Below are 25,405 nucleotides of genomic sequence, written 5' to 3'. Positions count from 1 at the left end.
ACCTCCTTTCAGGACCTCCCTGCCTCTAGAGAGCCTTTTGAGTAGAGGCAATTGGGTCTAGCAGATAGGGTTCTCTGCCTTCCTTCAAAAATGCATGTGAAGGTCTCTCCATGTTTTGGAGAAGGAACAACAGGGCCAGAGGTGCATCATCCTGGTGGAGATCAAAGCACAGTGAAGTTTAAGGGTGTCCAGAGCTGGGAGCTCTCCCACTGGGGACCCACATTTGCCATTCTGCCATCCTTGCCAAGATGTCCTCACTGTTCCCCTGATCCACTCTCTAAGTCACTCTCTTCTCTGATTCCACAATCCAGAGCTCTAATGCTTCCATGTAATGGCCAGTTATGTCTCTAGGCAAGAGACAAAGAACCTCATTCACTCCACAAAGATTTATTGAGATTTACAAAGATTGAATTGCAAGGCACTGCCTCAGGTGCTGGGCTGTCTCCCCAAACTCACTCCCCCAGGCTTCTTCTCTGCCAGAGCCCACCCTTCTACCCTCCCAAACACTGGTAGGAAATGCCAGACACTTCCTTCAATTTTCTTGCAACTTGGTCATAAGTAGATAACCAAGATCCTGGTCAACAAGAGGGAAGTATTTTTAGAGGAGGCTGGGGATGGTCTCTGGGAAATAGGCTCTTACTGGTCAAGAGACCTAGGCCATTATGTTTACACAACTGTGGCAGCCACAGAAGACCAAGTTTGGGGACAAAGGCTACCATTCTAAGAATGGCAGACAGAAGAACTATGGTTCTCAATGACACTGATGAGGTACTGATCCAACCCCTGCACCTGCTCTGCTTCTAGACTTCTTACAAAACTAGGTTCTTAAAATGTCTTTCTTTTGCTATAGTAATAAAAAATCTCGCAGGCAAGATCCACTGATGGATTCTAAAATTTGAGGAGTTGGCCAAAGTCTGAGATCTTTACATGCTAATAATATCTCTCCCAAGACATTTATTAAGTACAAAGGGGGAAATTAGTAATTTTACAGTAGAGAAACCCAAAAACATTACCTTAACCAAGTGACCAAGATTCTTATATCACCAGTAATATGACATAGCAATATCATATAGTGAGAAGGGGATATTGCTTCTGTGATATTCTTGCCAAGAAACACAAAACCCCAATCTAATTGTGACACTGCATGAGACAGACCCAAAGGGACATTCTACCCAACTGGCTGTGTTCTTCAAAATTGTCAAGGACATAAAAGACTACGAGTTGTCACAGATTGGAGGAACTGAGACAATTAAATGCATTGTGGGACCCAAGACTGGACAGGTGTGGAAAAACTTGTGAAATCCAGGTGCCTGAGTGGCTCAGTGGTTGAATATCTGCCTTTGGCTTAGGCCATTGTCCCAGGGTCCTAGGATCAAGTCCCACACTGGGTTCCCCACAGGGAGCCTGCTTCTCCCACTGCCTATGTCTCTGCCTCTCTCTGTGTGTCTCTTATGAATAAATAAAATCTTAAAAAAAAAAAAACACCAAAAAACTCCTGAAATCTGAATAAAGTCTGTGGTTTAGTTGATGTTGTTGCACCAGTGATATCAGTGATTCTGTTGCACCAGAAATATCAGTTTCTGATATTAAACGTTGTACTAGAGTTACACAATACTCTAACATCTGGGGAAGCTGGGTGAAGAGTATATGGGAATTCTCCAAACTATTTTAGCAACTTTTCTGTGTCTAAAGTCATTACTTCTTGTTTCAAAAAAAAATTGAGCCAAGGAGGTTCTCCTAAATTCTGTTACCAAAAAACAGAAATTTCCTCACTTCTTGAATTTGCCATAATAAAAATCACTCAGAGATTACAAAGAAAAGGACTTTATGCAATCCGGATTCTCCTTCTAGTAACTGCATGGCCAAATACAGTTCTATAGGTTGATTATTTAATTCCCTTTTTTTAGCATCATATAGGGAATTGGATGTAATAATGTGAAAAAAAACCACAAGCATTGTAGAATTAGGCCTAATTCACATCCAACACCTACTACTCATTATCTGTGTGATCTTAGGTTATTAACTCTCTCCAAGCCTCAGTCTTTATATGCATAAAATTGAAATAATGGAGCCCATGAAATTTAAATGGGGTAATGAGATAAAGAATGAATGCAGAGTGCGAGGACAGCATTGGATACATGGGTCTAAAGAGGACTTCCTAGGTAGGGTGCCACTGAGAGGAGAAAGGACTTGTATGAATACCTGGGGGATGAGCATTCCTGAGAGGAAGCACCAGGTGCCAAGACCCGCTTCAAGATACTAAGAAGTAGCTTCTGTGCCTGAAAGTGAAGAAAGGAGGATATAAAATGGGTTGGAAAAGAGGGCAGATTTAGGACATAGCTGTGGGAGTAGATCTGGACAGGGCTTGTGAATGGATCTGATGTAAGGATGGGGGTTGAAGGATGGATCCCTGGTCTGGCCTGAGTAGCTGGGGTGGACAGTAATACCATATACTAGGTCCTAGAATGCGCTGGGAAGATGGATCAGAAGCAACATTTAAAGAGATAATGGCTAGGGATTCCTGGGTGGCTCAGCAGTTTAGCACTTGCCTTTGGCCCGGGGCATGATCCTGGAGTCTTGGGATCGAGTCTCACATTAGGCTCCCTGCATGGAGCCTGCTTCTCCCTCTGCCTGTGTCTCTGCCTTTCTCTCTCTGTCTCTCTGTCTCTCTCTCTCTCTCTCTCTCTGTGTGTGTGTGTGTCTCATGAATAAATAAAATCTTAAAAAAAAAAATAAAGAGATAATAATGGCTAAAAAGTTTCCAGGCCTGATTCATAAAGTACAGGATAAAAAGACACTTAAGTGAAACTAATGGAAAACAAAGAGAAGCATCTTCAAAGAATTTAGAAAAAAAAAAACTTGCAACACATTTTCAAAGGAAAACCATGAGATGAATAATCAACTCACTTATCAACAGAAATAACAGCAGAGACCATGGACTGAAAAGGAAAGAAAATAACTTGCAACCTAGAATTCTATTCCCAGTGAAAATACCCTCCAAAAGTAAAGGCAAAATAAAGACCTTTCTAATCAAACAGAAGCTAAGAGAGTGCATCGTGAGCACAGGCTGGGGAGAAAAAAAGAAAGAAAAAAAAAAAAACACTAAAAGGAATTCTTCAGGCAGAAGGAAAACGATTGCAGGAAACACACTGGAAAACAGGAAGAGGGGGATAAGCAATGGAAGGTGAACGTACTGGTTCATCTAAATGAATGCTGGCTTTCAACATTTGTAATAATGTTAGTTACGTGTATTATGTATCTGTGCTTGATAAATACACATGGAATTGTAATGCATGGCAACCAGTAACAAATGGCAAAAAGGGTAAAATGGAATCAAAGTGTTCTGAGATCCTAAAGGGGCAAGACTTACTAAGTTTTCTTAGATTCTTCTCAATCAGGGATGCTGATACCACAAGGACAGCCACTAAAAAAAAAAAAAGAGTTAAGAGGATGAATAATAAGCTAACAGAGGTGAAAAACTGGAATTTAAAAACTGCTTGATTGGGGATCCCTGGGTGGCGCAGCGGTTTGGCGCCTGCCTTTGGCCCAGGGCGCGATCCTGGAGACCCGGGATCGAATCCCACATCGGGCTCCTGGTGCATGGAGCCTGCTTCTTCCTCTGCCTGTGTCTCTGCCTCTCTCTCTCTCTGTGACTATCATAAATAAAAATTTAAAAAAAAAAAATAAGTAAAAAAAAAAAAAACTGCTTGATTGATCTAAAAGAAAGGCAAGAAAGAAGAGAAAAAGAAACATAAAACAGGGATCCCTGGGTGGCGCAGCGGTTTGGCGCCTGCCTTTGGCCCAGGGCGCGATCCTGGAGACCCGGGATCGAGTCCCACATCAGGCTCCCGGTGCATGGAGCCTGCTTCTCCCTCCGCCTGTGTCTCTGCCTCTCTCTCTCTCTGTGACTATCATAAATAAATAAATAAATAAAAATTAAAAAAAACAAAAAAAGAAACATAAAACAGGTGGGACAAATATCAAAGGAATGGTAAGACAGGAGATAAAATCAAATACACTTGTAATTAATGTAATGTATTAAATGTAAATAAACCAACGATCTCAATTAAGGCTTCCAGTGAGCATGCAGACACTAATGGCCACATTTTACAGGTGAAGAATTTGAGGCACAGAGAGGTTAAGTAATCTGCCAAAGGCTGTCCAGCTAGGAGGTCATGATACCAGAACTGGAACTAGCAGCTTGCCTCTGGGACCTGAGCATGTCACCCCTCCAGGAGCAGCTCGTGCCTCTCTGCCCACCCACTATTTTAGGTCAGCATTTCACAGACTGCACCCAGATTCCTGCAACAAGCTTCTAACCCGGGCTCACAGGTGCCACATTGTTGCCATGGTGACCATGCCAAGGCACAAAATGGATCTCATCTCTCTCCTAAATTAAAATTTCTTCCTGGATACTCATTTACTTCAGGACAAACCTAAGTCATAATAGGTCTTTCTAGATGAGGCCTCTGCTGGCCTCCCTTCTCCCTCCATCTACGCTTCCTGCTTTCCTGCCCTACTTTCCTGGAATGTAGGAAAGCTGGATTCCTGGGGTCCCCAGTCAGTCTCTGTGCCAATGGCTCCTCCTCTATGAAGCTCCCATGAGGGTCGGCCCCTCTTCCCATGCCTAGTGTTATGATTATGAATGGCAGTATTCCCTGAGCACTTTCTTTATGCCAGGTACTGTGCTGGATGCTTTATGAGCATCCTTCCTATTGTAACCCTCACACCCCATGAACCCGCACAGTTTTTCCTCATCTTCTAGATAGGAAGGGGGCTCAGTATGGTTAAGTGAATTACTCAAGCAAACCCACTGATTCAGGTAGTTGATTTTTACTAAGTACTAATATGCCTGGCACTCTCTGAGGTACTGGGAAAAGAACAGCAGGTAAACAAGCTCTAGAGATGAGCATACCTACTATATATGTTTACAGACTCTATGTTGTATATCACATATAGACTATATGTTGCATATAGACTATATACTGCATATGTATTGCTTATAGACTGATACAGCATATATACTACTGCACATAGACCAAATATTACATATATGGCATATATTCTACATTGCATATATACTGCAGATAGACTGATGTTGCATACAGACTGCATATACACTGTGGTAGTTAGTGACAAGTTACATGAAGCAAATAAAGTAGGGAAGAGGGAGAGAACATGAAGTAGGTTGCAATGTTTTAAAAGGGTAGTCAGGGGAGGCCTTGCTGACCACTGACCTCCACTGACTTTACTTGATGACATCTGAGTAAAGACATGAAGAACATGACGCCATGGGCCATGTGGGTACCTGGAAGAGAAGCCTTCTAGGCAGAATTCCAGGAAGTGGGCTGGAAGAGGGATGGGAATGTGGTGATGCCTTGAGGGAAAAGCAAGGAGTAAAGAGCATGGCGGTAAGCACTGAAATGTTTATTATCAACCAACTTGACCAGGACTAGACCCTGAGCTCTTCAGGACATGGTCATCCCCAGCACGTAGACATACAGGAAGCACTACTAAATGAAGGAACTTGCACTTCAGTCTTGAGTGCAACAGTAAAGGGGCACTTTCCCCACCAGAGCATTCATGGACTGGGAACCCTGACGCTGGCGCCGCCCATCCTCAGCCACACTGTGCCGCATCCACACATGCCTTCCCTACCCCTCTCTGAAGGGACAATGAATCTGAGATGGCCTAGTATACTGTGGGCTTCTACGGATTCTTCTGAAAGGCACAGGAGAGCCTGCAGTGGTGGAGTGGCCGGATTTCTGACTACAACCCTGGTTTCACTCACAATTTCCACTTAAAGAAAAATCAAGCTATTATAAATACAGAGAACATGTCAGACTAACATCATAGCCTTGAACTCTGGAAAAAATGAGGTGCAAAGCCATCAGGCTATATGGCATGAGGCAAAAACCTATCACTTTGGGAGAGAGCCCCTGTTGTTTCTCTATGTAGGGAATGAGAAACATGGCTAAGACCAGACCAAATCAAGATTGAATTCCAGAGGGTTCTAGGTGAAGTAGACGCAACCCACCTAGAGAGGAAAGTTCTGCTAGATGAGATGACCTGTGCAGAGATACCTGAGACCAGAAGAAGGCTGCAAAAAAGAAAACCAAAACCACTACTGGGGAGAACACAGGAGCACGCCTCAGAAAGAGAAAGGGGACACTGAGGGTGGGGAACAGGCCTAAGCCCCATCCTGCAGAGCTAGTGGCCTAGAATCACTCCCTGGGCACACAGGAACATGTGGTCCAGGGCCAGTGGCTTTATCATGCCTTTGCTTTCTCCAGGAAGACTGACAGAGGATGGAAAGTGTACAGGGGGAGATACTGTTCATTTAGATATTTGAAAATAATCTTCCAATTTCTATGGAGACAGACAAAATGACTCTTAAATATCTGTGTAACTATTAAATGTGTGTACTTTATGACATGTACTTTTAGGCATAATGAAGCCTCTTGAGTAATTGGTGTACTACATGATTAAACTCTTTATGGATTCTAAAGCAAAATTTCACTACTTAAAATGAGAAAGGTTTGTAAGTGCTCTACCTTGGTTTTAGGGCATGTGGCTCATATCTGCCCTTGGTTAGGAACTGTTTCCCTGCCCCAACCCTAAACCATCATGCTGTGCTTTAGAAAACAAGCTCTTCTCTATGACCTGCATTTAAGATTCCAGGAAAAATGATGGCTTGGTGGCACTTATCTAAACTGAAACCCTTGCTCACTGAAAATGCACTCAACTCATAACAAACAAGCATTTCAACAGAGGTGAAGAACACAATAAGACTTTTAAACTACATTTGATGGTGGCGATCTTTGGTGCCCCCAAGTGGTCATAAGTAATGTGACATCTTCAACAGGGAGTCCTGTCCTGAGGGGAAGTTAAAAGACTGCCAGAAAAATTTTATCAGAACATGGTGGTTAAAAAGAGGTTATCTGGGGGCAAGAGAGAGCCCAGAAAAGAATGGCTCCTTCGTTAGAACTGAGCCAGACTGTGAGTTCCTGCCCAGCCCCATGGCCTAGGACACATTACCGCTTGGAGAAAGTGGGAATAATAATCCCTGATTGTGAAAATTAAAGCATAGTTGTATTATGATATCTTTAAAGTTTTACATATAGAGTATCTGTCAATATTCTTCTGTAACTTGTTTTTTTTTCACTTAACACTATGGCTTTAAAGCATTTTGTAGAGATAAGTGTGGTACAAAGATAATTTCTGCTTAATTTCCAAGGCTAGTCAACACCAAAAAGATACAGGTTGGCAAGGGGAGAAAGAGGAATATGGCTTAAAGAGGGCATCATGTAATAAATTTATTATATTTTGTTACATTTTCCACTTTTCTCTTAATTCCAACTGTATACTATATAATCAACTGCTGTTCCAGAAATAAAACGTTTTAAACATAAAAATATAAATTTTGCTTCTTAAAAGTGCATACACCTTGAATAATAAAACATACAAATAAATAACAGAAATCAGTGACATATCTCATGCACTTGTTCTAAAATAATTTAAAATGTATGATACACTTTTCTTCCAGCCTCAAGGAAATATATCTGCGTTCCGTACTACTGTACAACTAAAGAAGAAAATTATACAGAAATCACTATGAATGGTGCATGAACAATATCAAAGCATTTTGTGTACAGTGACAGGACATGCAGCTTTTAAGACAACTACAGAAATTCCAGTGTAAAACTAAATAGTTTGCTAAAGAAACTATTTTTATAATGGGGCTTGAATTCGATTTTAACCAGTGGTGAGAGGCACAATTGGTGAGCAAACCAATACGGAACATAAATACATGTTTGAAAGGCCTACAAAGATAATGTGAGCTTCAGAAAACATAGGAACTGCCTTCCCATTTGGTACTATACCGTGCCACTTAGAATAGCACCTAGGCAACTTCACACCTCATTTTCACCACCACAACAGGCCACTCTGCTTCAAGGAGGATTTCCAACTTGGATTTTTACTTAGATTTCATTCCTTGAAATGTTGAAAATACCAGGTAAATTGTTTTTTTTTTTTTTTTTTTTTTTTTGTAGGCAGCATAATGCTCAACAGGATGAAACCACCTGAGAAGCACAGCAGACTACTTTGAAGATGTTTTAAGTGCACTCAGCTCACCACAGATTAAAACTAAATTTCATTTGCCTCCATAGGTAACATACACTGCCAAATGTTTGGATATTATTTTAATTACTTGAAAAAACACAGAGGGTTACCAAAACAAAGACTCCCAAATAAAATGCTTCACATTTGTTTTTAAACTAAAAGTCAACTCCTAAAACGACACTGTGGATAAGTAGAGAATGAGCTAACTAGGAAATTAGATGGCAGCCTCGAGTTTGCTATTGTAATTACTATGGAGACATTCTATCAAAATCAGGAACAGGTTTTCCAAGGCCATGAAGGTTTTACTTCAGCATTTTTTAACTCAGAGTGACTTCCCAACTCCCCTGTGGGTCTGGCCCTGTGGTGGTAGCCAGAGAAAAGGCTCTGGGAAGGATGCATACCCTACAGGGGACTCATGACTGCTCCAGCAAACTGAAGAGCACCAGATCCCACGAGACTGGCAAGTGCTCCAAGCACCCAAAGAGGGCCTCAAATCAGAAAGGCTCCCTTATTTCAAACAGAATATTAGTATCCGTAGTTCTCAATCTTTTACTTCCTCTCCAATGAAACAGGAGTCTGAGTCACTCCTGAGTGCTTCACATGGCAGTGATTCTCACCATAGGGACAGTGTAGCACAGTGGCTCTCAATTCTGACTGAAATTAGAAACCCCCAAGAGCTTTAAAATATACGGCAATTCCTGGGACTTGCCCCTACACTAATTAGATCAAAAGCTTGGGAGTGGGACCCAGGCATTTTTAAAAGTTCTCTAGATGATTCTAGTGAATGCTGAGTATCAGAATCTCAGACAAATCATTCAGAAGAGGCCTAACAGAATCCTGTGGAGAGTATGTGTATGAGACTTGGAAAAGCCTCCTAAGCCTGCAGTGGATCTCCTTTCCCTCCAAAATTGGGAAATACCAGTTTTAAATGCATGTGAAATAGATCTATAACCTAATCCACTGTAGAATGCTACCATAAATTCCATGAGCTTAGTCTTAATTGTGACCAGTGATTGGGAAGCTCCAAAGCTTTCCAAAACACCTTTAAGTCTCTACAAAAGCATTTTAAAATTGTTAGCACTATTAGAAGCCACATTCTCTTCTTGTGACCACGATAGAACCCTAGAAGATATAAAAAATTAAAATCTATAAAAAATGGCAGGTTGTTTTTAGAACAAAATACTTTAGGAAAGTCTTCAGGCTAAATACAGTATATAAACCCGTGTGTGTTCAACATATCCAATTCCACTCCTGCTTGCAAAATACTTATTTTACATACAATCTTGCCAACAATCAAAAAAAAAATCAGCAAAGAGAAACATGTGCAAAGCAAAACAAGAAAACACATTCATGCTTTTCGGTACTGATGATTAAGCCACATGTAAAAAATTACAAATTCAAAAATAGAGCTCCATAATCCAAGAATTGCCTTTTTAAAAATTTACATTTAGCGTATTCTTTATTAGTTGTTTGCATAGGTCGTAAGAACATGCTTTCTGGGTTAGACGGAGGCCATGCAAAATTGTTTTCATTACTTGGGGGAAAAAATGACTGGTCATGCTCAAATTGCGGCTGCAAAACAAACACTATGAAAGTTGATTAAAAGGCAGTGTGAAATACTAAGTGTTCATTTAAAGAAAGCATAGGATTTCCCTCCCAAAAATGTAGTGAAGTTTAACAATAATGTACCCTTTATGAAAGTAAAGATGACCAGTCTGCACAGTAACAGCTACTTTATGTTTATGATATAGGCACTGATTTGTCAGCAAATTTTGCTCTTCTTACTTCCAAATAATACAAGTTCAACACACCTCACAGAATATGTTTTATTGAAACTGTGCTTATGATTTCTGTAACTATCTCAAAAATCCAACCCAGAAACACTAATTATCTTGACACTCAATAATTCTGATAACCTATGTAGGAAACAACAACTTTAGCTGTTAGGTAATTTGTCAGAATGAAATGTAACATCATATGTCAATCTATTTTTAAAAACACATTTATTTGAAATAAATGAGCTCTGCTCACAGCTCTTCTCTGTTCCATTTTTCCTCAAGGCTGCCACTGCTGCTTCCTTTACATACTGTCCCTAGTTTTTTCCATGATAGTTTCTTTAGAGGGATGGCAATTTGTCCCCCGCGCCCCCATCCCCATATCTGTTTCATACAAACATGGATGACCAAATTCTAATGGAAAGTGACTTTGTAATGGATTTTCAACCCCTAAGTAGCAGAGACAGCTCAGTCTGAAAAAGTAGATGTAAGAGTAAAATGTCTCCAAAGATGAAGAAGGGCACTTTTGGTTTCCGGAACAGGAGAGACTTGTTCAAGAGGACCACAGGCCTTGGCCGATTCACCAGAATCCACTTGCTCTCTTTGTTCGGGGGTCGGGGACCGTCACTCCATTTGGGGTATCACAGGCATCCCTTGGCTCATCAGCTGCGCTCCCAGGGCTCCTCGGCTACAGCAAATTCCTGACGCTTTCTGCTCGCCTTTACGAACAAAGCAGGCCCTCAACGAACGTTTGCAGAATGAATGAATGAATGAATGAATGAATGAATGAGGAAAGAATGATTACAAGGGTTGAGGGCAGCCTCATATCAAATTACAATATTTTACCAGACCACAAATATTCCCACGCCCGTTTCTATTGGTCCAGCAAGGTATTCTTTTCAGTTAGGCTGCTTTTAGGATGGGAAACCATAAGGGCTGGGAGGTGATCTTGAGATGAAGTGAGCTTAACGGTTTCTTTGTGCTTCCACATTATATAAGGGATTACAGAGGCAAGGTGCAGGGCTGTCTAAAGGAATGACATAGTCTCAGTGCACTGGATGTTCACAGGAGAAGAAATCAAAAATAAAAAGTTTTTTAAAAGCAAAAAACATTACAGAACAACACTATTGTCAGGGATTATTCTGTGCCTACCAGGAAATGACTGCTCTACTCAGACCCACCTAGTTCACCTAGTTGTCAACCAGAAACCCAGGCCCACCATCCTTAGCAGATAATTTTTAACCTCAAAGCATAGATATGCTCAATGTGCCAAACATCACTGGGAAAATAATAAACAAAGCAAATACCAAGTCCCTACCAAACAACTAACTTGCCTACCAAACAACTGAATTGAACCAAGTAATAATTTTCCAATAAGATCTTCCATACCTCAAAGAGCATCTCCAAACTTTTGGGCAAATATCCTTTTCTGTGGCTTAAAGGTTGTACCTGTAGCTAGGGATATGATTTTCATTATTTACCAAGCCCAGAAATGAAACAGCTTAAAGATGCCTAGACAATGCCACACTTCCTGATTTTTTTTCATTTATATCCAAAAAAGGGGACTAAACTCCATAGACATATAGTTTACAGATGCTTAAATTGTTATTTCTAGATCCCATGGAAAATTAAAGACATTTGGAGAATTGTTTTTTGCTTAAAACACTAGATATAATGGAAAATCCATTCCTGGAGGACTCGAGAATAAAAATATTTGCCACTATGAAAATTAAACTACATTCTACTAATGCTTAACTGATAGTAACCCTAGAGAAAGGTGTTACTAAAATCCTTTTTGTAGTCAAACTCAATTCCAAGGCTATTGCAGAGCTTCAGATAGATTTCACAGGATATTCACTTATTTCAAAGAAAGACAAGAAGCTCCAATCATACAAACATTCGATTCCTGGTACTGACGATCCCATACTTGGTGTATCCTTTCCAGGAAATAAAAGTGACACTGAAAAACTAGCAGTGGCCAAACACTGATGGGGCTGTCAGTGTGCCCGCAGAGGCAGGAACAACACTGATGACAACCGGTCTTACACAGTCACACTACAGCAGAGGAGAGGAATGCTGCTTTGGGAAACGAGACGCCTGTGCAGTGAAACAGGGACACCTAGTGAAGGGGTGAGTATAGGACCAAGCGCATAGGGCAACAGGCTCACGTTCAATGAACTTCATGGAGCACTATGGTAGCTTTCACAAGGCTGAGGAGCTAAGTCTTAAATATTGCAAGGGTCTAAAATTCTAGCTATCCTCAACGTAAATGGCCTCCAGACTTGCAAGTAACCTGCTAATGCTCAAAATAGCAGCAAAATAAAGTTAGAAACCTATGGGAAATACTTCCCAAGAGGTACTGGCCGGGGGGGGGCGGGGCGGGGGGGAGGCAGTGGAGAATTCATAACTATTCATGTGCATGTGTTTTAACTACTTCACACACAGCAATACTGAAAAGGAAGGTTATAAATGGATCTGTGCACCAAGAGTTCAGGAAGAATTGGAAGGCTTTAATTTTTTTTAAAAAGTTAATATTTAAAAGCATATAAACTTAGCATGCTATACTTCATGGCAAAGTGACAAATGCAATTCAAAGAGAATCAGGACCATGACTCTCGACATTTTAAAAAAATATAAAAATGGGAAAAAAAGGCTATAAATAGCCAGGATCCCTCCAGAAAGCTTGAAAAACTACGTATCTTGCTTATCTGTGAGATTCTGTGAGGTTCCCTTGTTTTCTAAACAAGAAATGTAATTTGCACTGACAATGCCAGATGGAACATGCCCCACTCCTACTTTTGAGTTCTGGTTAAGAGATGAAATCTTAAGCACAAAGAAAAAAATGACTTTCTGAAAAGCAATCTACAACTTTGACTGACAGGCAGGCAGGATCAGAAGTGCACACGTAATACTGTGTCACACATTGCTTCAACACACCATCAACTAACTGACTTTTGGCATTAGGCAACTTCTTTCTTCTCCAAGTTACAAGAAACACAGGCATGTGCACGCAAGGCAGCATGGAGCTTTCAGCCTCTAACACAGAAAAAGGCAACACCAGAGAAGGAAAATGGTACAGATTCATGCATCCAGTTCAGAATCCATTTTTTTCCAGGAATCTTTCAAATGTGATAACTGCTCTACTGCATTTCAAAATCCCAAAGGCCTTAGCGTAGCAAATTTAGAAGAAAAACAAAATGAACTAGTGACTGGCTCTCTGGCTGTCCAAATGTGCCACCTCTTAGGACATATCCTAAGAATCAAGACAGCTTATGATACATACATCTGTGCAGACATGAAGGTATGAAAGACTTCTTTCCTACCTCTAGAAATTTCTATCTGTGGCAGTCAGAGAAATGAGTCACCCCACAGGCCACCTCCTTCATTAACCCTTTTACTGATGCGCATCCACTCTAGACTAGCTGAGTATATACCTGAGAAACATTAGTGTTAAAATATTGCCCTTTACAGAGACTGGTAGATGGGGCCAAAGTGCAGAAAGCAAAGTCTTCTCTCGGTTTGTTGGTTTCACTGTTAGTGTCACAGTTTTTAGAGCTCCTGGTGCCACACGACAATCAGCTGTGAGGACAAATCCTGCTCAGATGAAACCCAAGTCAAATAACCCAATCCTTCTACAGCACACACTAATGACAGCTTAACTGGTTCACAGATTTCCAAACCCTAGTGTCCAACAAAAGTCATTAGAGTTCTCTAGAAAGAAGTATGTACAATTGCTAAAGGGACCGCCCAGGGTCTCATCTACATTATTCCAGTTAGCTTGTATCAATGCTTTGCCTATGGCTGTTATTTGGTTCAATGGCAGAATAAGGCGACGCTTTTAACAATCTGCAGTTGAATTCTACACACACATACACTCGCGCACGCGCACACACGCACACCAGGCACGTGACCCAAAACATACAAAACAAAAGCATAGAGGGCTTTGGTGGGAGGGAAAGGGTTCTAAATAAATAAACATCTTTACAGATAAAACACTTGGATTGCAGAAACATCACTGAGGTTTTTGAGAAGGCCGTGCAGAGGTTTGCATGCTAGAAGATAACTTTTTTGAGGATTTCTCAGCAGACTGCCTGCCACCAGGAGACGAGGGCACTCCAGAATCTAGCTGGGAAGACTTGGATTTACGAGCAGACAGCAGGGAATGTTTAGCAGAAGCAGGGTCCTTAGAGACAAACTGCTCTTTTCCAACTGTACTTGCATTTGGCTGCTGGGCACCTGGAGACTGGTAGCCTTTCTCTGCCTTGTCGTCCATGCCACTCTTACCAGCCAGCTTGACAGAGCTCCCAGCAACCTTCTTGGACAGCAAGGTTGTTTTGCCAAGGTCAGTTGACCGCCGGGTTTCCTTCTGTCTCAAGGCTGACTTGAAGAAAGACAGCCCCTTGTCCTCCGACTTGCTGTCCCTCTTGAGACCAGCTTTCATGCTTGTGCTGGGGGAACGCAGGCTGGCCATGGAGGAGCTCCTGACATGCTTTCCATCCCCGCGGCCCTCCCCTGCCCTGGCCTGGCTCACCCGGGGGGAGTTGGGTTTAGAGCTGGAGGTAACGCTGGCTCTATCCGAAGCAAGGCTTTGCCTGGAGCCCTCTCTACTCAAGCTCCGGTCTGAAGTCCTGCTCTTCCCAGGAGGGAAGGGGCCCCTTGCAGGAGGGCCCGAAGCTTTTTTGGCAGATGTAGAGGAAGCGGTGTAGGTGAGGGAGGAAGAGGACTTTTGCCGCTGGGGCGAAGGAGATGACACGGAGTCCTGGGGATTGGGGGAGGACTCCTTTCTGGACTGGCCAGGGGCAGGGGAGGAATGCCGTCCACTGGCCCTGGAAGAAGAATCTGCTTTGCTTCGGGAGCGGGAGGGCTTTACAGAAACTTTTACAGGAACAGGAGAAGAAGGGGATGTACTTGAAAGAGATGATTCCTGGCTTGCCAAGACTGGTCTCCCCTTCCGCAAGCTTCTATCTGGTTCAGAAGCGCCTTTGGAACTGGGGGATCTCTTGGCTGTGCTGTCTGGTTTCTTTGTGAGGGAGCCCGGGTGGCTTGTGGGTTTCACCTCTTTGACTGGAGAGCTGTCTACAGAATCGCTCTGATCCACATAAGCAATCTGGTTATTGTTATCAAATGGATCGGAGATGGGGGGCACACGATCCCCTTGTGCTGAGTTTTTGCTCTGTGTGTCTACAACACTGGAGTTCAATTTGCGGGTGTCTGATTCATCTCTGAACACACCTTCCATGACAGCCAGAGGGGCCCGACCCACAGCCTTGTGCTCACGTCGGCTGTGACTATCACTTGGTTCCTGGTAACTGCTGGAAAGGTTCCGCAAGCTGCCAAAGCAGGAGATGGAGACTTTGTCATCCACTGCCTCCCCAATCTTCTCCAAGGTGGAAGCAGAGGTGTGGATCGGAGAGTCCCCTGAGAACCGGGAGGGAGAATTGGAGCGCATCTGCAGCTTAGCGGACAGGGACCAAGAAGGTCTAATGCAATTGTCATTAACGGCCAAGGGGCTAGTGACAGAAGATCTGGATGACAAGCTCTGACGCTGGACACTTCTCACGAATGGCCGAGTGGAGAAACCTCCTGAATGTAGCAGAGAAAATAGCATTAAGTTAAACTGAAAACATGTCCCAGCAACATCTTAAGATAACTGAAGAAGGGAGGAAGGCAAGCCTGGAATGACAGGAGCATGACCTTCAGAGCCAGCACATCTGGAGTCAAGGAGCAGCCACATGACTTCAACTTTTCTGAACCCAGTTCCCCTATCTATAAAATAGGGACATTCTAACTCAGGGATCGGCAAACGATCCCTTTACCTTCTTGCTGTACATCAGGGATCGGGAGACTTCAGGGCCCAGACAGTTAATACTCTAGGCTTCGTGGACCAACCACTCAACTCTGTCACTGCAGCATGAAGTGACACCACAGAAGACACATACACAAATGGGTGTATGTCGTTGTGTTCTAATAAAACCTTATTTACAAATAAAGGTGGGGGCCAAATTTGGCGCATAGGCTGTCATTTGCTGATCCTTGCTCTAATTTACAGGGCTGCTCTAAGAACTAAATAAAGTCCTAAAAGTCCTGTGCCCACCTGGCACTTCACAGACGCTCAGTAAATGTGAGCTACTGATCTGGCTTCTTCAACTAAGAACCAGCAGGGCCCATGGAAGTCAAGTCGTGGGCTCGAGATTACACAAAATCAGAGGCAGAGTTAATACCAGAACCACAAACTCTTGTCCTTGACTCAATGCCACATGCAGGTTGGCCTGTAATTACTGACTATAACAGCAGACTGGTGGAAAGAACCAGAGATGATACACTCTTATCCTGAGTGATTTCAAACTTCTGAAGAAAAAGTTCATAATTAGAACTACATACTTCTATTTTGAGTAGCTTAAAACTTCCTTCCAAAGAAAATATTCTAAATTCAATTCCATACATACTTGGCCCTGTAGCTGTGGTATTTATAAAACTGTCCAGATAAGATCCTCAGAGACAGACTCTATTCTGTGGGCACCACCCAGTACCACTGTGATGATGATGCTTAAGAGGATCCTGGTTTCACCAACTACTCTGTCTAAAAACAGACCGAGGACAAACCAGCTTACTGTTAACACAACAGTGAATTCTAAATTTAAAGGCTGCATTGAGAAAAAACCTCTACTTAAACAAGCAAAGATTCACTGGCCAGTTTTCCATAAAATGCCAGGAGCTTAGCAATTCCAGCTAAGTACTCTTGTTAACTTACAAATGCAGAGGCAACAAGCCAGAAGCGAGAGCAGGAGTGGAGCTGCAAGGACACAGACCTCCAGGGCCAGGTGGCCCCTTCCAGGCTCCTGCTGTTTCCCTCCACTTCGAGTTCTTACAATCAACCGTCACCAGACGCAAATTACAGCAACTGACATGTTAGCCACAGAAGGAGACTTGTTGGGAGATGAGTCACCGTTCTCATTAGAGAAGCTGAGCTCACTCTCACCTACTCCCTGCCTCACTGCCTGGACTGCCTGATCCTTCCAGCACCACCTGGGGTTCCTGTCAGAACCGTGGGTTCTGCTGCTATTACTCATGTGGTAAGGAAAGGTAAAAAACACAACAAAAACACAGTTCTATTTGTACCATATTTCCCAAGTTTTTGCCATGTGACAATCTTCAGAATTCTTAAAAACTATCTTTATGCAGAGGCAAGAGTTTTTTTTCTAGGTGCTTCTGTACTCAAAAGAACACGATACAAATTCCTCTAAAGGAAACCACGGTGGAAAGGAGAGACGAGTCAGGAAGCCCCAAAGGAGAGTGGAGCCAACACAGTGACTCCTCCTTGCCAGGTGGCCCTGAGCAAATCACCACCTTGCAGAGTCCCCTTACAGATTTTAGTGACTCTGAAAAGCACTTTCAAAGAAACGTATACACATTTTTGCACAGAGTTAAAGCCCCAGCCTCCACACTAGACCTTAGAAATGGAAAATAATGAAGTAGGAGAAAGTCTTCCTAGAGGTCACAGAGGAAAAGCGAATAACCCCGTTTATAGAAAATGGCACTTATGATTGTAATGCACAGCTACGCAGCTCTTTTACCTTCTCCCGCAGTCTTCTTGGGGCTTAGTTTCTAAGTACGAGGGACCCTGTGCCAGGTCTGTGAGACACCATTTTGGAAATGTGTTACAAAACCCATACCCACCATCATCTTCACTCCTCTCCCCGGCCATCTCCACCGACTCAGACAATGAGGCCAGGGAGGTGCGTCTGGAGGAAGCTGCGGAGGTCACACTGGCTTGCTTGCTCCCCGGGAGTCGGCTCACCCAATGTTCACACAAGGAGGAACTCGTGGAGCCTGTAGGAAAAGGAAGCGGGCACTGAGGTCAGGCCAGAATCCTGGGCCAGCTGCTTGGCACACACCCTCAGGAAAGTGCTGCTACCAAGCTGGGAGGTGGCCAATGTCAGTTTAACTCCTAGACCCCACGCTGTGCCTGCTTGAATATCCCATTCAGATGAAAAGTCTGCCCTCCGGCAGACTCTCACACATGTTTATAGTAACAAAATCCAAGTATAGGCATGGACACTTCATAATGCAAAGTGCAAGTCTTAAAGTGATGACAACAGAATCATTCATACTAGTTATACAAATATTTATTAAACACCTACTGCCGGGCACTGCTCTAAGCACACACAGGAAAAATTCTGACACAGAGCAAACAAAAGCAGCAGTGCTCCGTTATCTTCTTAGTCTCACTGCTTTGTGGAATCATTAAGTCATTTTCACAATATTAATATACAAAATACATGCACACACCCAGGCTATCTGCCAACCTGTAAGTCCATTCCAGGGATGCCCTGAAATATATTCTGGAGCAACAGAAAATGCTCTTGAAATGGAGAACACGACTCAAGTAGACCTCAAGAGGGTGTAGTTTCCAAGCATATCTCAGGCTCTCGAAAGCACTGGGGGAAAGCACAGAGCACTGGAGTGCCCACTCTCTTAACGGAGTGAGTGGCTATAGAAAGGCAGGTATACTGAGTGGGGCTTGACTCCAGTAGGGGGTCACACTGCTTCAGCAGTGCTTCCTTTTCAGTAGCTTCAAACCCACTCCTCACAAGCTTCTAGGGGATCCAAGGTAAATACTCTCTAATGTGATCCCACATTACCATATCCCTGTCCTCAGCCACAGTCTCTTAAATTCTGCATTAAGAAGCATGCATCGCCTTGTCTGGACTGTCTGTGGCTACATTGAGACTAGACCCCATCCAGCTACCCAGCCCATCTAATAGGACTATAGCCTTCAACCCTTGTAACAAAACAGTCCGACTTCACAGGGGGAAAAAAAAAACATTTCTAATGGTGCCATACCTTTTCTAAAAGGCTCTAACATACACTGACCTAATCTGATGCACAGAATGACCCCATAAGGCAGGTATTATTAGTACTCCAACATTATAGATGATTAAATATGTGGCTTGGATGGGCCGTGCTCCCAGATGATCCAACCAAAACATGGCAAAGCCAAGTTTCATTCCTTCTTGCTTTTAGAATAGCATGCTATACTGCTTTTTTTCATTCACTCATTCCACAAGCAAACACGGCAACCTCATTTTGAGACAGGCTCTACCGGCTTCCATGGGAACTCTGCTGGTTTGTGGATTCCACTCCTATTTCCTTGACTACAATCATTTTGGTTTCTAGATTAAATGCAAATATGAGTATTTATCTGATCAACCCAAAAGAGTAATGAGACCTTGTGGAGAAGTTCTCTGGACCATTAATTATAATCTTCTGTTCTAGAAAAAACTGCCAAAGAAGAAGTTGGCCTTACCTGCCACTGAGCTATTGGCTGACCATGACGGAATAGCTGTCCGCCTCTGGTAGAAAAGGATGTATGCTGTCTGTGTGCAAACCTCATCTTCTGATAGCTGTTGCACATCACTGTCATCGAAGCAGTACCAGAGGCCATCCACAGAGTTCTTACAGTACGCTGCCAAAAAAAGAGTCTGTCATGAGGACCAGGGACGGTGGACACCAGCCACTCCACTCTGTCCAAACCAGTGCTTTGGCTTATATAATTAATTCAAGAGCTTTTTAAGGTTGTACATAATAATGCACAAAGTGGTAAAAAAAAAAAAATCCAAATGGCCTATCATGCTCAGGCAAAATTTTCTGAGAAATTCTAAACTATTCCAAATGGACAAAATTCTATTTAATCTTAGAAAACACAATATACTCATTTATTTAAACCAGTGGGTCTCAACCTGGGACAATTTTGCCCCTCTAGGGACATCTAGCAATGAATGGAGACATTTTTGACTGTCACACTAGAGGGTAGGGTGCTACTGGCATTGAGCGGGTAATCAAGGATGCTGCTAAACATTCTACAATGTGCAGGACAGTCCCCATGGCAAGAATTATCCAGCCAAGCTGTCAAGAGTGCTGAGGCTGGGAAACCCTGATTTAAGAATGTTGTCACATTTTAGCATTTATTAGAGATAGAAAATTGAACTAGAAATGATGATACTAATACTAAAAGCAGCTACTATTTGTTTAGCATATATTATGTGCCAAACCTCTCAGTTAATCCTATGAGATTTGCTCTACTATTATTCCCATTTTACAGAGGCTCAAAAAGATTAACCAGTTTCCCCAAAGTCAAGCAGCTGGTGAAGGGCAGGGCCCAGCTCAATTCAGGTGTATCTGGCCTCTGAGCTAACACTTAAACTACCTCACCCTGCTTCCCTGAAGGGTAGCACAAAAAATGCATCCATGGAAGTTCCCTGGCAAACTAACATTTGAGCTCATAAATGCATGCATGTTTCTCTTCAGTTCAAATTCTAAGCCCTGAGAAAGAAAGACCACTCAAGTACCAGCAAAAGCAGACAAGAACTCAGTGTTCCTGGAAACCACATGATCTTGTAAGGGATCTTCAAAGGATGTGATAAGCTTGATCCAGAGGGATACAATTCTTATCACATTTTCTAAAAATACCCATTTATTGGAGTAAGAATAAATGAGTGCTAGAATATTTAGCTGAACACTCCAGGGACAGGGCATATAGGGTTCTGAGAGGCACCCAGGCAAGGAGGGCTACACCAGATAGGTCCCCAAAAAGAGCAGAATAAGAATCTTTTGATCATGGGGAGGGAAATCATGTACAGCTATGGACCCCTAAGACCAGAAGGGGAGAGAAGCAGCAATAGAGGCAGCTGATTAAACAGCAACTTGTCGTTGGTGTCAGGCCAGGTGTGAAATAGAAATGACCCGGCTGGTGAGGTGGCTGCTATTCTGGAGTGGGACATGCCTAAAAGAAGGAGACAGAGCAGCCCAGCACTAGCACCAATCTATTCCTCTTCAGGGTGGTCTATTCTCAGTCACATCATGGCAACTAAGGCAGCACAGTAAATCATTAATGGTTTAACAGTGTTTTTACAAAATAATTCTACTTGCTTTTCTTCCTGGCACTAGCTTCTCAAATGTTTTCTAGACAAGTGTTATTTAAATGGTGGTTTGCAGACTGGTCCTGGTCCACAGCAAGATAAGCACCCAAACTGAGATAAGCATTTAAAAACTTTTATAGCAATCTGACACTGTTATGATATTTTTACAAAGGTACTGATTCATTAAAAATTGGAAATTAAAAAAAAAAAAAAAGGCAGGCTCTTCATCATAGAAGTTTAAACTAGAATCCGTACACAAGTTAGCCATAGGGCAGCCCGGGTGGTGCAGTGGTTTAGCACTGCCTTAGGCCCAGGGTGTGATCCTGGAGACCTGGGATTGAGTCCCACATCAGGTTCCCAGCATGGAGCCTGCTTCTCCCTCTGCCTGTGCCTCTGCCTCTCTCTCTCTCTCTCTGTGCCTCTCATGAGTAAATAAATAAAATCCTAAAAAAGATTAAAAAAAAAAAAACCCACAAGTTAGACAACACGTAACCATGTGATTAACAGCCTGAACCAGTGCAAAATAAAATTCCAAATGAAAACTTAAAAACTCATCTTTAATTCAACAAGTGAAGGCATTTAAAATGTTGTCTAAACTAAAACCCTACACTTTTATATATCAGAAAAGCAGTGGTATGGCCTAGGCATCGAAAAGGGGAAATAATTCAGACAGTGCCTAAGCTCTTCCTAGGGAATAACAGGTCCTGAATGGCAGGCCCAAGCACTTCTAGATCACCAGTGTAGTCACCAAGTTCATATAAGGTCACCTGCTGTAGGTCACAGAGCATGGATGAGGTGTCTAGCTTCTAGCCCATGCTCCTATCTCCAAACTGTGCTATCTCCAAAGTACCTGTAGGTTTTCTGGCATTTTCTCAAGTCCATTCTATACAAAGAGTAACATGATAGGTTAGAATCCAGTACTGTCCTATTTTTCTCAATACTCTCTTGCTAGAAAGTGCATTATTTTCCCAAGAAACAATATCAAAGGAAGACACATTCTTTACCAAAGCTGAAGCTAGGTGAACACTACCCAGGCAAAGGTGCTACTATACCTGCTACTACCCAGTGAAATTAAATAATCTCTAAATCCTTTCCATCTGAAGAGTCTAAGAGTATATAATTCTATGACTCAGTATCCAAGAAAAGACATGACTGGTAATGCCACAAAGGCAAATACCCAATCAGATACATGACATTTATTATACAAGTGGGCCCCATAAAATATAAACACAAAATCTACAAGACATAAAGTCTTATCAGATTTTAAATTTGATTTAAACCAAAATACAAAGTAAACTGTATCTAAAAGTTTAATTAACATTTAACTTTTGTCTTCTATGGACTTCAACTTCTCTCATTTTTCTCCCTGAGTGTGTTTCCCAGGGCAGGCAGAGGCAAAACAAACCATTCCACTATGAGATAATACTTGGAATTGGTATAATTCCTCTCACAAATAACTGTTGCCTACAGCATCTAAGTACTGCAAGAACTAAAAGGTTTCAAGAATAAAAGATTACTGTATGCAGTCATTGGTGGAGGGGTTCAGGAGCCCAACAGGCTTCTTCAGCCTGCTGAGTGGGGGTTTTGGAGCTAGCTGCTAATGGAAGTGTCTCACAGAATTTGAAATACTAACTGGTGAAGCCCAACCTCCTCCTCCTCCCCTGACCTTTATGAGTCAATGGTACCCTGAATCTTGTTGCGTGAAGCACTGAGTTCAGGAAGAAAGGAAGTCCCTGGAAGTACCTATGTGAAATGCGTTGAGTCTGAAGGAAGCAAAAATCCAAGTCCTGGCCACTCACCCATACAGATTGCCAAATTAACAGCAGTGCTCTGTGGACTCCCCCACACACATAAATGTCCAAGGAAGAGTCCCCACACCTGCCTGCTCCCCTGAGGTTCACACATGTCCTTAAGCCAGTAATTCCAGCTCTGAGACTCAGTCTCAAGGAAATACAAAACTGGAATATAAACTAAAAGATATGCATCAGTGTTACAGTTAAACACCAGGGTAGCCCACGTGGCTCAGTGGTTTAGCGCCGCCTTCAGCCCAGGGCATGATCCCGGAGACCCGGGATAGAGTCCCACATCAAGCTCCCTGCATGAAGCCTGCTTCTCCCTCTGCCTGTGTCTCTGCCTCTCTCTCTCTTTCTCTCTCCCTCCCTTTCTCTCTCTCTTTCTGTCTCTCATGAATAAATAAATAAAATCTTAAAAAAAAAAAAAAAAGTTAAACACCAGAGACAATAGACATGTTCAACAATGGGGAACACCTATATAAAACTAGAGTTCCACCAACAGAATGTTCTGTGGTCATGAAAAACAGTGTTTATAAAAATTAAGCACCAACATCCAAATACTTCTGTTATAATGATAAGCATGAAGACTGGGATACAGGGAATGCATGGAGCACTTGCACTTCATTGCGCTTCTGATTCTGATACTTTTACTGTCTATCTCCCTGTCAGCCCATACAGTCCTGAAGTGCAAACAGCAGATTACCATCCCCATGGCTTCTCCTGTGCCTCCGATACACTCTGATCAGGCTCCCACAGGCCCTTGCTCTACTGCCCAAGCACATTTCCACCACAGAACGTATTACACATTACCGATCTTACATATTATCTGGTCCCCTACTTGAGTACACTCCTGGAAGACAGAGGTTGAGGCCTATTTGTTTCTGATGTGCTTCTGACAGCCCAGGGCAAGCTAAGTAGGACATGTTCCATGAATGTTCACCTAAACAGAACCTACCAGTACAATCATGACTGTGTAAATTAATGGCCAAAACTTCTAAAAAAACACCAGAAGAAATGTTACCTACATACAATGGTATATTATTCAGCCTTAAAAAAAAGGAATTCTGACACATGCTAGAACATGGGTGAATCTTACAGACATGCTATGTGAACTAAGCCAGACACAAAAGGACAGATACTATATGGTTCCACTTATAGAAGATTCCAGGTATAATCAGATTCGTAGAGACAGGAAGACTAGTGGTAACCAGGAGATTGGGGAGAAGAGGAGAAAAGGAAGTTGCTGTTTAATGTTTCAGTTTGGGAAGAAGAATAACATTCTGGAGAAGGATGGTGGTGAGGGCCTCAGAACAACATGAACGTACTTAATGCCACTGAACTGCACACTTCAAACCTGGTTCAAATGGTAAATTTTGGTATGTTTGTTAATCACAATTTTTTTTAAAAAGTTACCAATCATTATTTTTGAGTGATGAGCCTAAGGATGATGGTACTGTTCTCTCTCTTGTCTACAAATTTTAGATAATGAACATAATAACTTTTAAAAATGAAAAATAAATTTAGCCCTAAAACAAAGAGAAAACTCTTTGAAGTCACTTTCAAGACAGTATAAAACTAGTTCATATAATCACTCAAGGGAGAAGCTGGAATTTCAAGGAGGTAGAGTGAAACCTCAAGAGTGGAGTGCAGGGGAGGTAACCAAAGTGAGCCCTCAATGGCCCAGACAGTGCTGTCTGCATGCACCCCTCCTCAGTCAGTTCAGACAGCTACTGGATGATCCAACTCAAGAAAAGAAGGAAGAATTTTCATTTTTTGTTCGTGGACAGAGATCCTGAGGATGAGAACTGCTCTCAAAGTTGGCACAGTGCCTACTAGAAGAGAAAGGGAGATTCTAAAGCAAAAGTAACCCTGTCACAAGCAAAACATGTGTGAAGGAAGGGTCAGCATAGACACCCGGCCCCTCGCACTGCAGACCTGTGTAGTGCCCCCCTTGCATGGTGCCATGATGATTGCACACAGCATACAGGTCATAGACGTAGTCCTCAGGGTCCCTCCCGAGTCCATAGGGCCGTCTCCACGGAGACCAATGGGATGGCAAGCTCCAGCTGCTCTGACTTCTCTTAACCACATGAGGTGTCATGTCCAGGCCAGTCAAGGGGAACTTGACCATGTTCTGAAGTTTCATACGCCTGTCTCCTTCCTGTTGCAAGAAGAAAAACAAGTTCTGATGATATTTTCATGCAAGTGGATGGCAGATCAGTTGTGTGTGGAATGTGGACCCTATCAGCAAGAGTGGTTTTAGTTACCGATCTGAGGTTTCCCAAGATACATACAAAATAGGGAAACACATTAAAAGCTTTAACTCTCTGGAGGAACAGGTTGTAACAGCACTAAAAATAGAACAAGCAATGACCTACATGTAAGGGGTGATGAACTTCTTTGAGTCTCCTTATCTGATAGAGGAGTTTTAGGTTTTTGACATACGAAATCGTCAGTATCAGGCAGTTCATCCTAATACCTCTCTGTCACAGAGGCATGAAAAGTAATGGAGTAATCATGTATGTGAGAGATGAAGCACACTGCTGGCATAGAGTAGCCACTGGATAAGCACTGCACTCCTTTCCTCTCCATCTCTTCCAACAAGCATATTAATGCTTAAACTGACTTAATATATTTATTTAGCTGATAATCTTGGGTAATCTGTATTTTCCATTAAGGCCACCGGGAAATCCTCTGAAATCCGTCAGCTCAATAGCTGTCTTCTGAATGCTTCCTGTGTCTGCGGAAGCTTTAAGAAATTAACCAGGCATGGATAAACACCCACCTCAAGAGC

At 42.5% G+C, this 25,405-nt stretch overlaps 1 protein-coding gene across 1 annotated transcript in view; it reads right to left on the bottom strand.

Moving 5' to 3' along the window:
* Positions 1 to 7,302: 7,302 nt before the first annotated feature.
* The window catches only part of USP31 (ubiquitin specific peptidase 31), a 72,031-nt gene continuing 53,928 nt past the window's right edge, over positions 7,303 to 25,405 (bottom strand). The window contains exons 13-16 of the mRNA XM_041749153.1: positions 24,547 to 24,772; positions 19,207 to 19,365; positions 17,577 to 17,729; positions 7,303 to 15,482 (exon numbers count right to left, since the gene is read on the bottom strand). Of these exons, the coding sequence (XP_041605087.1) occupies positions 13,912 to 15,482; positions 17,577 to 17,729; positions 19,207 to 19,365; positions 24,547 to 24,772 (2,109 nt within the window). The 3' untranslated portion in view covers positions 7,303 to 13,911. The remainder of the gene's footprint in view (positions 15,483 to 17,576; positions 17,730 to 19,206; positions 19,366 to 24,546; positions 24,773 to 25,405) is intronic.

Source organism: Vulpes lagopus, chromosome 3, assembly GCF_018345385.1.
Source record: "Vulpes lagopus strain Blue_001 chromosome 3, ASM1834538v1, whole genome shotgun sequence".
Classification (NCBI taxonomy): domain Eukaryota; kingdom Metazoa; phylum Chordata; class Mammalia; order Carnivora; family Canidae; genus Vulpes; species Vulpes lagopus.
This window is presented reverse-complemented; position numbering and strand designations above follow the sequence as displayed.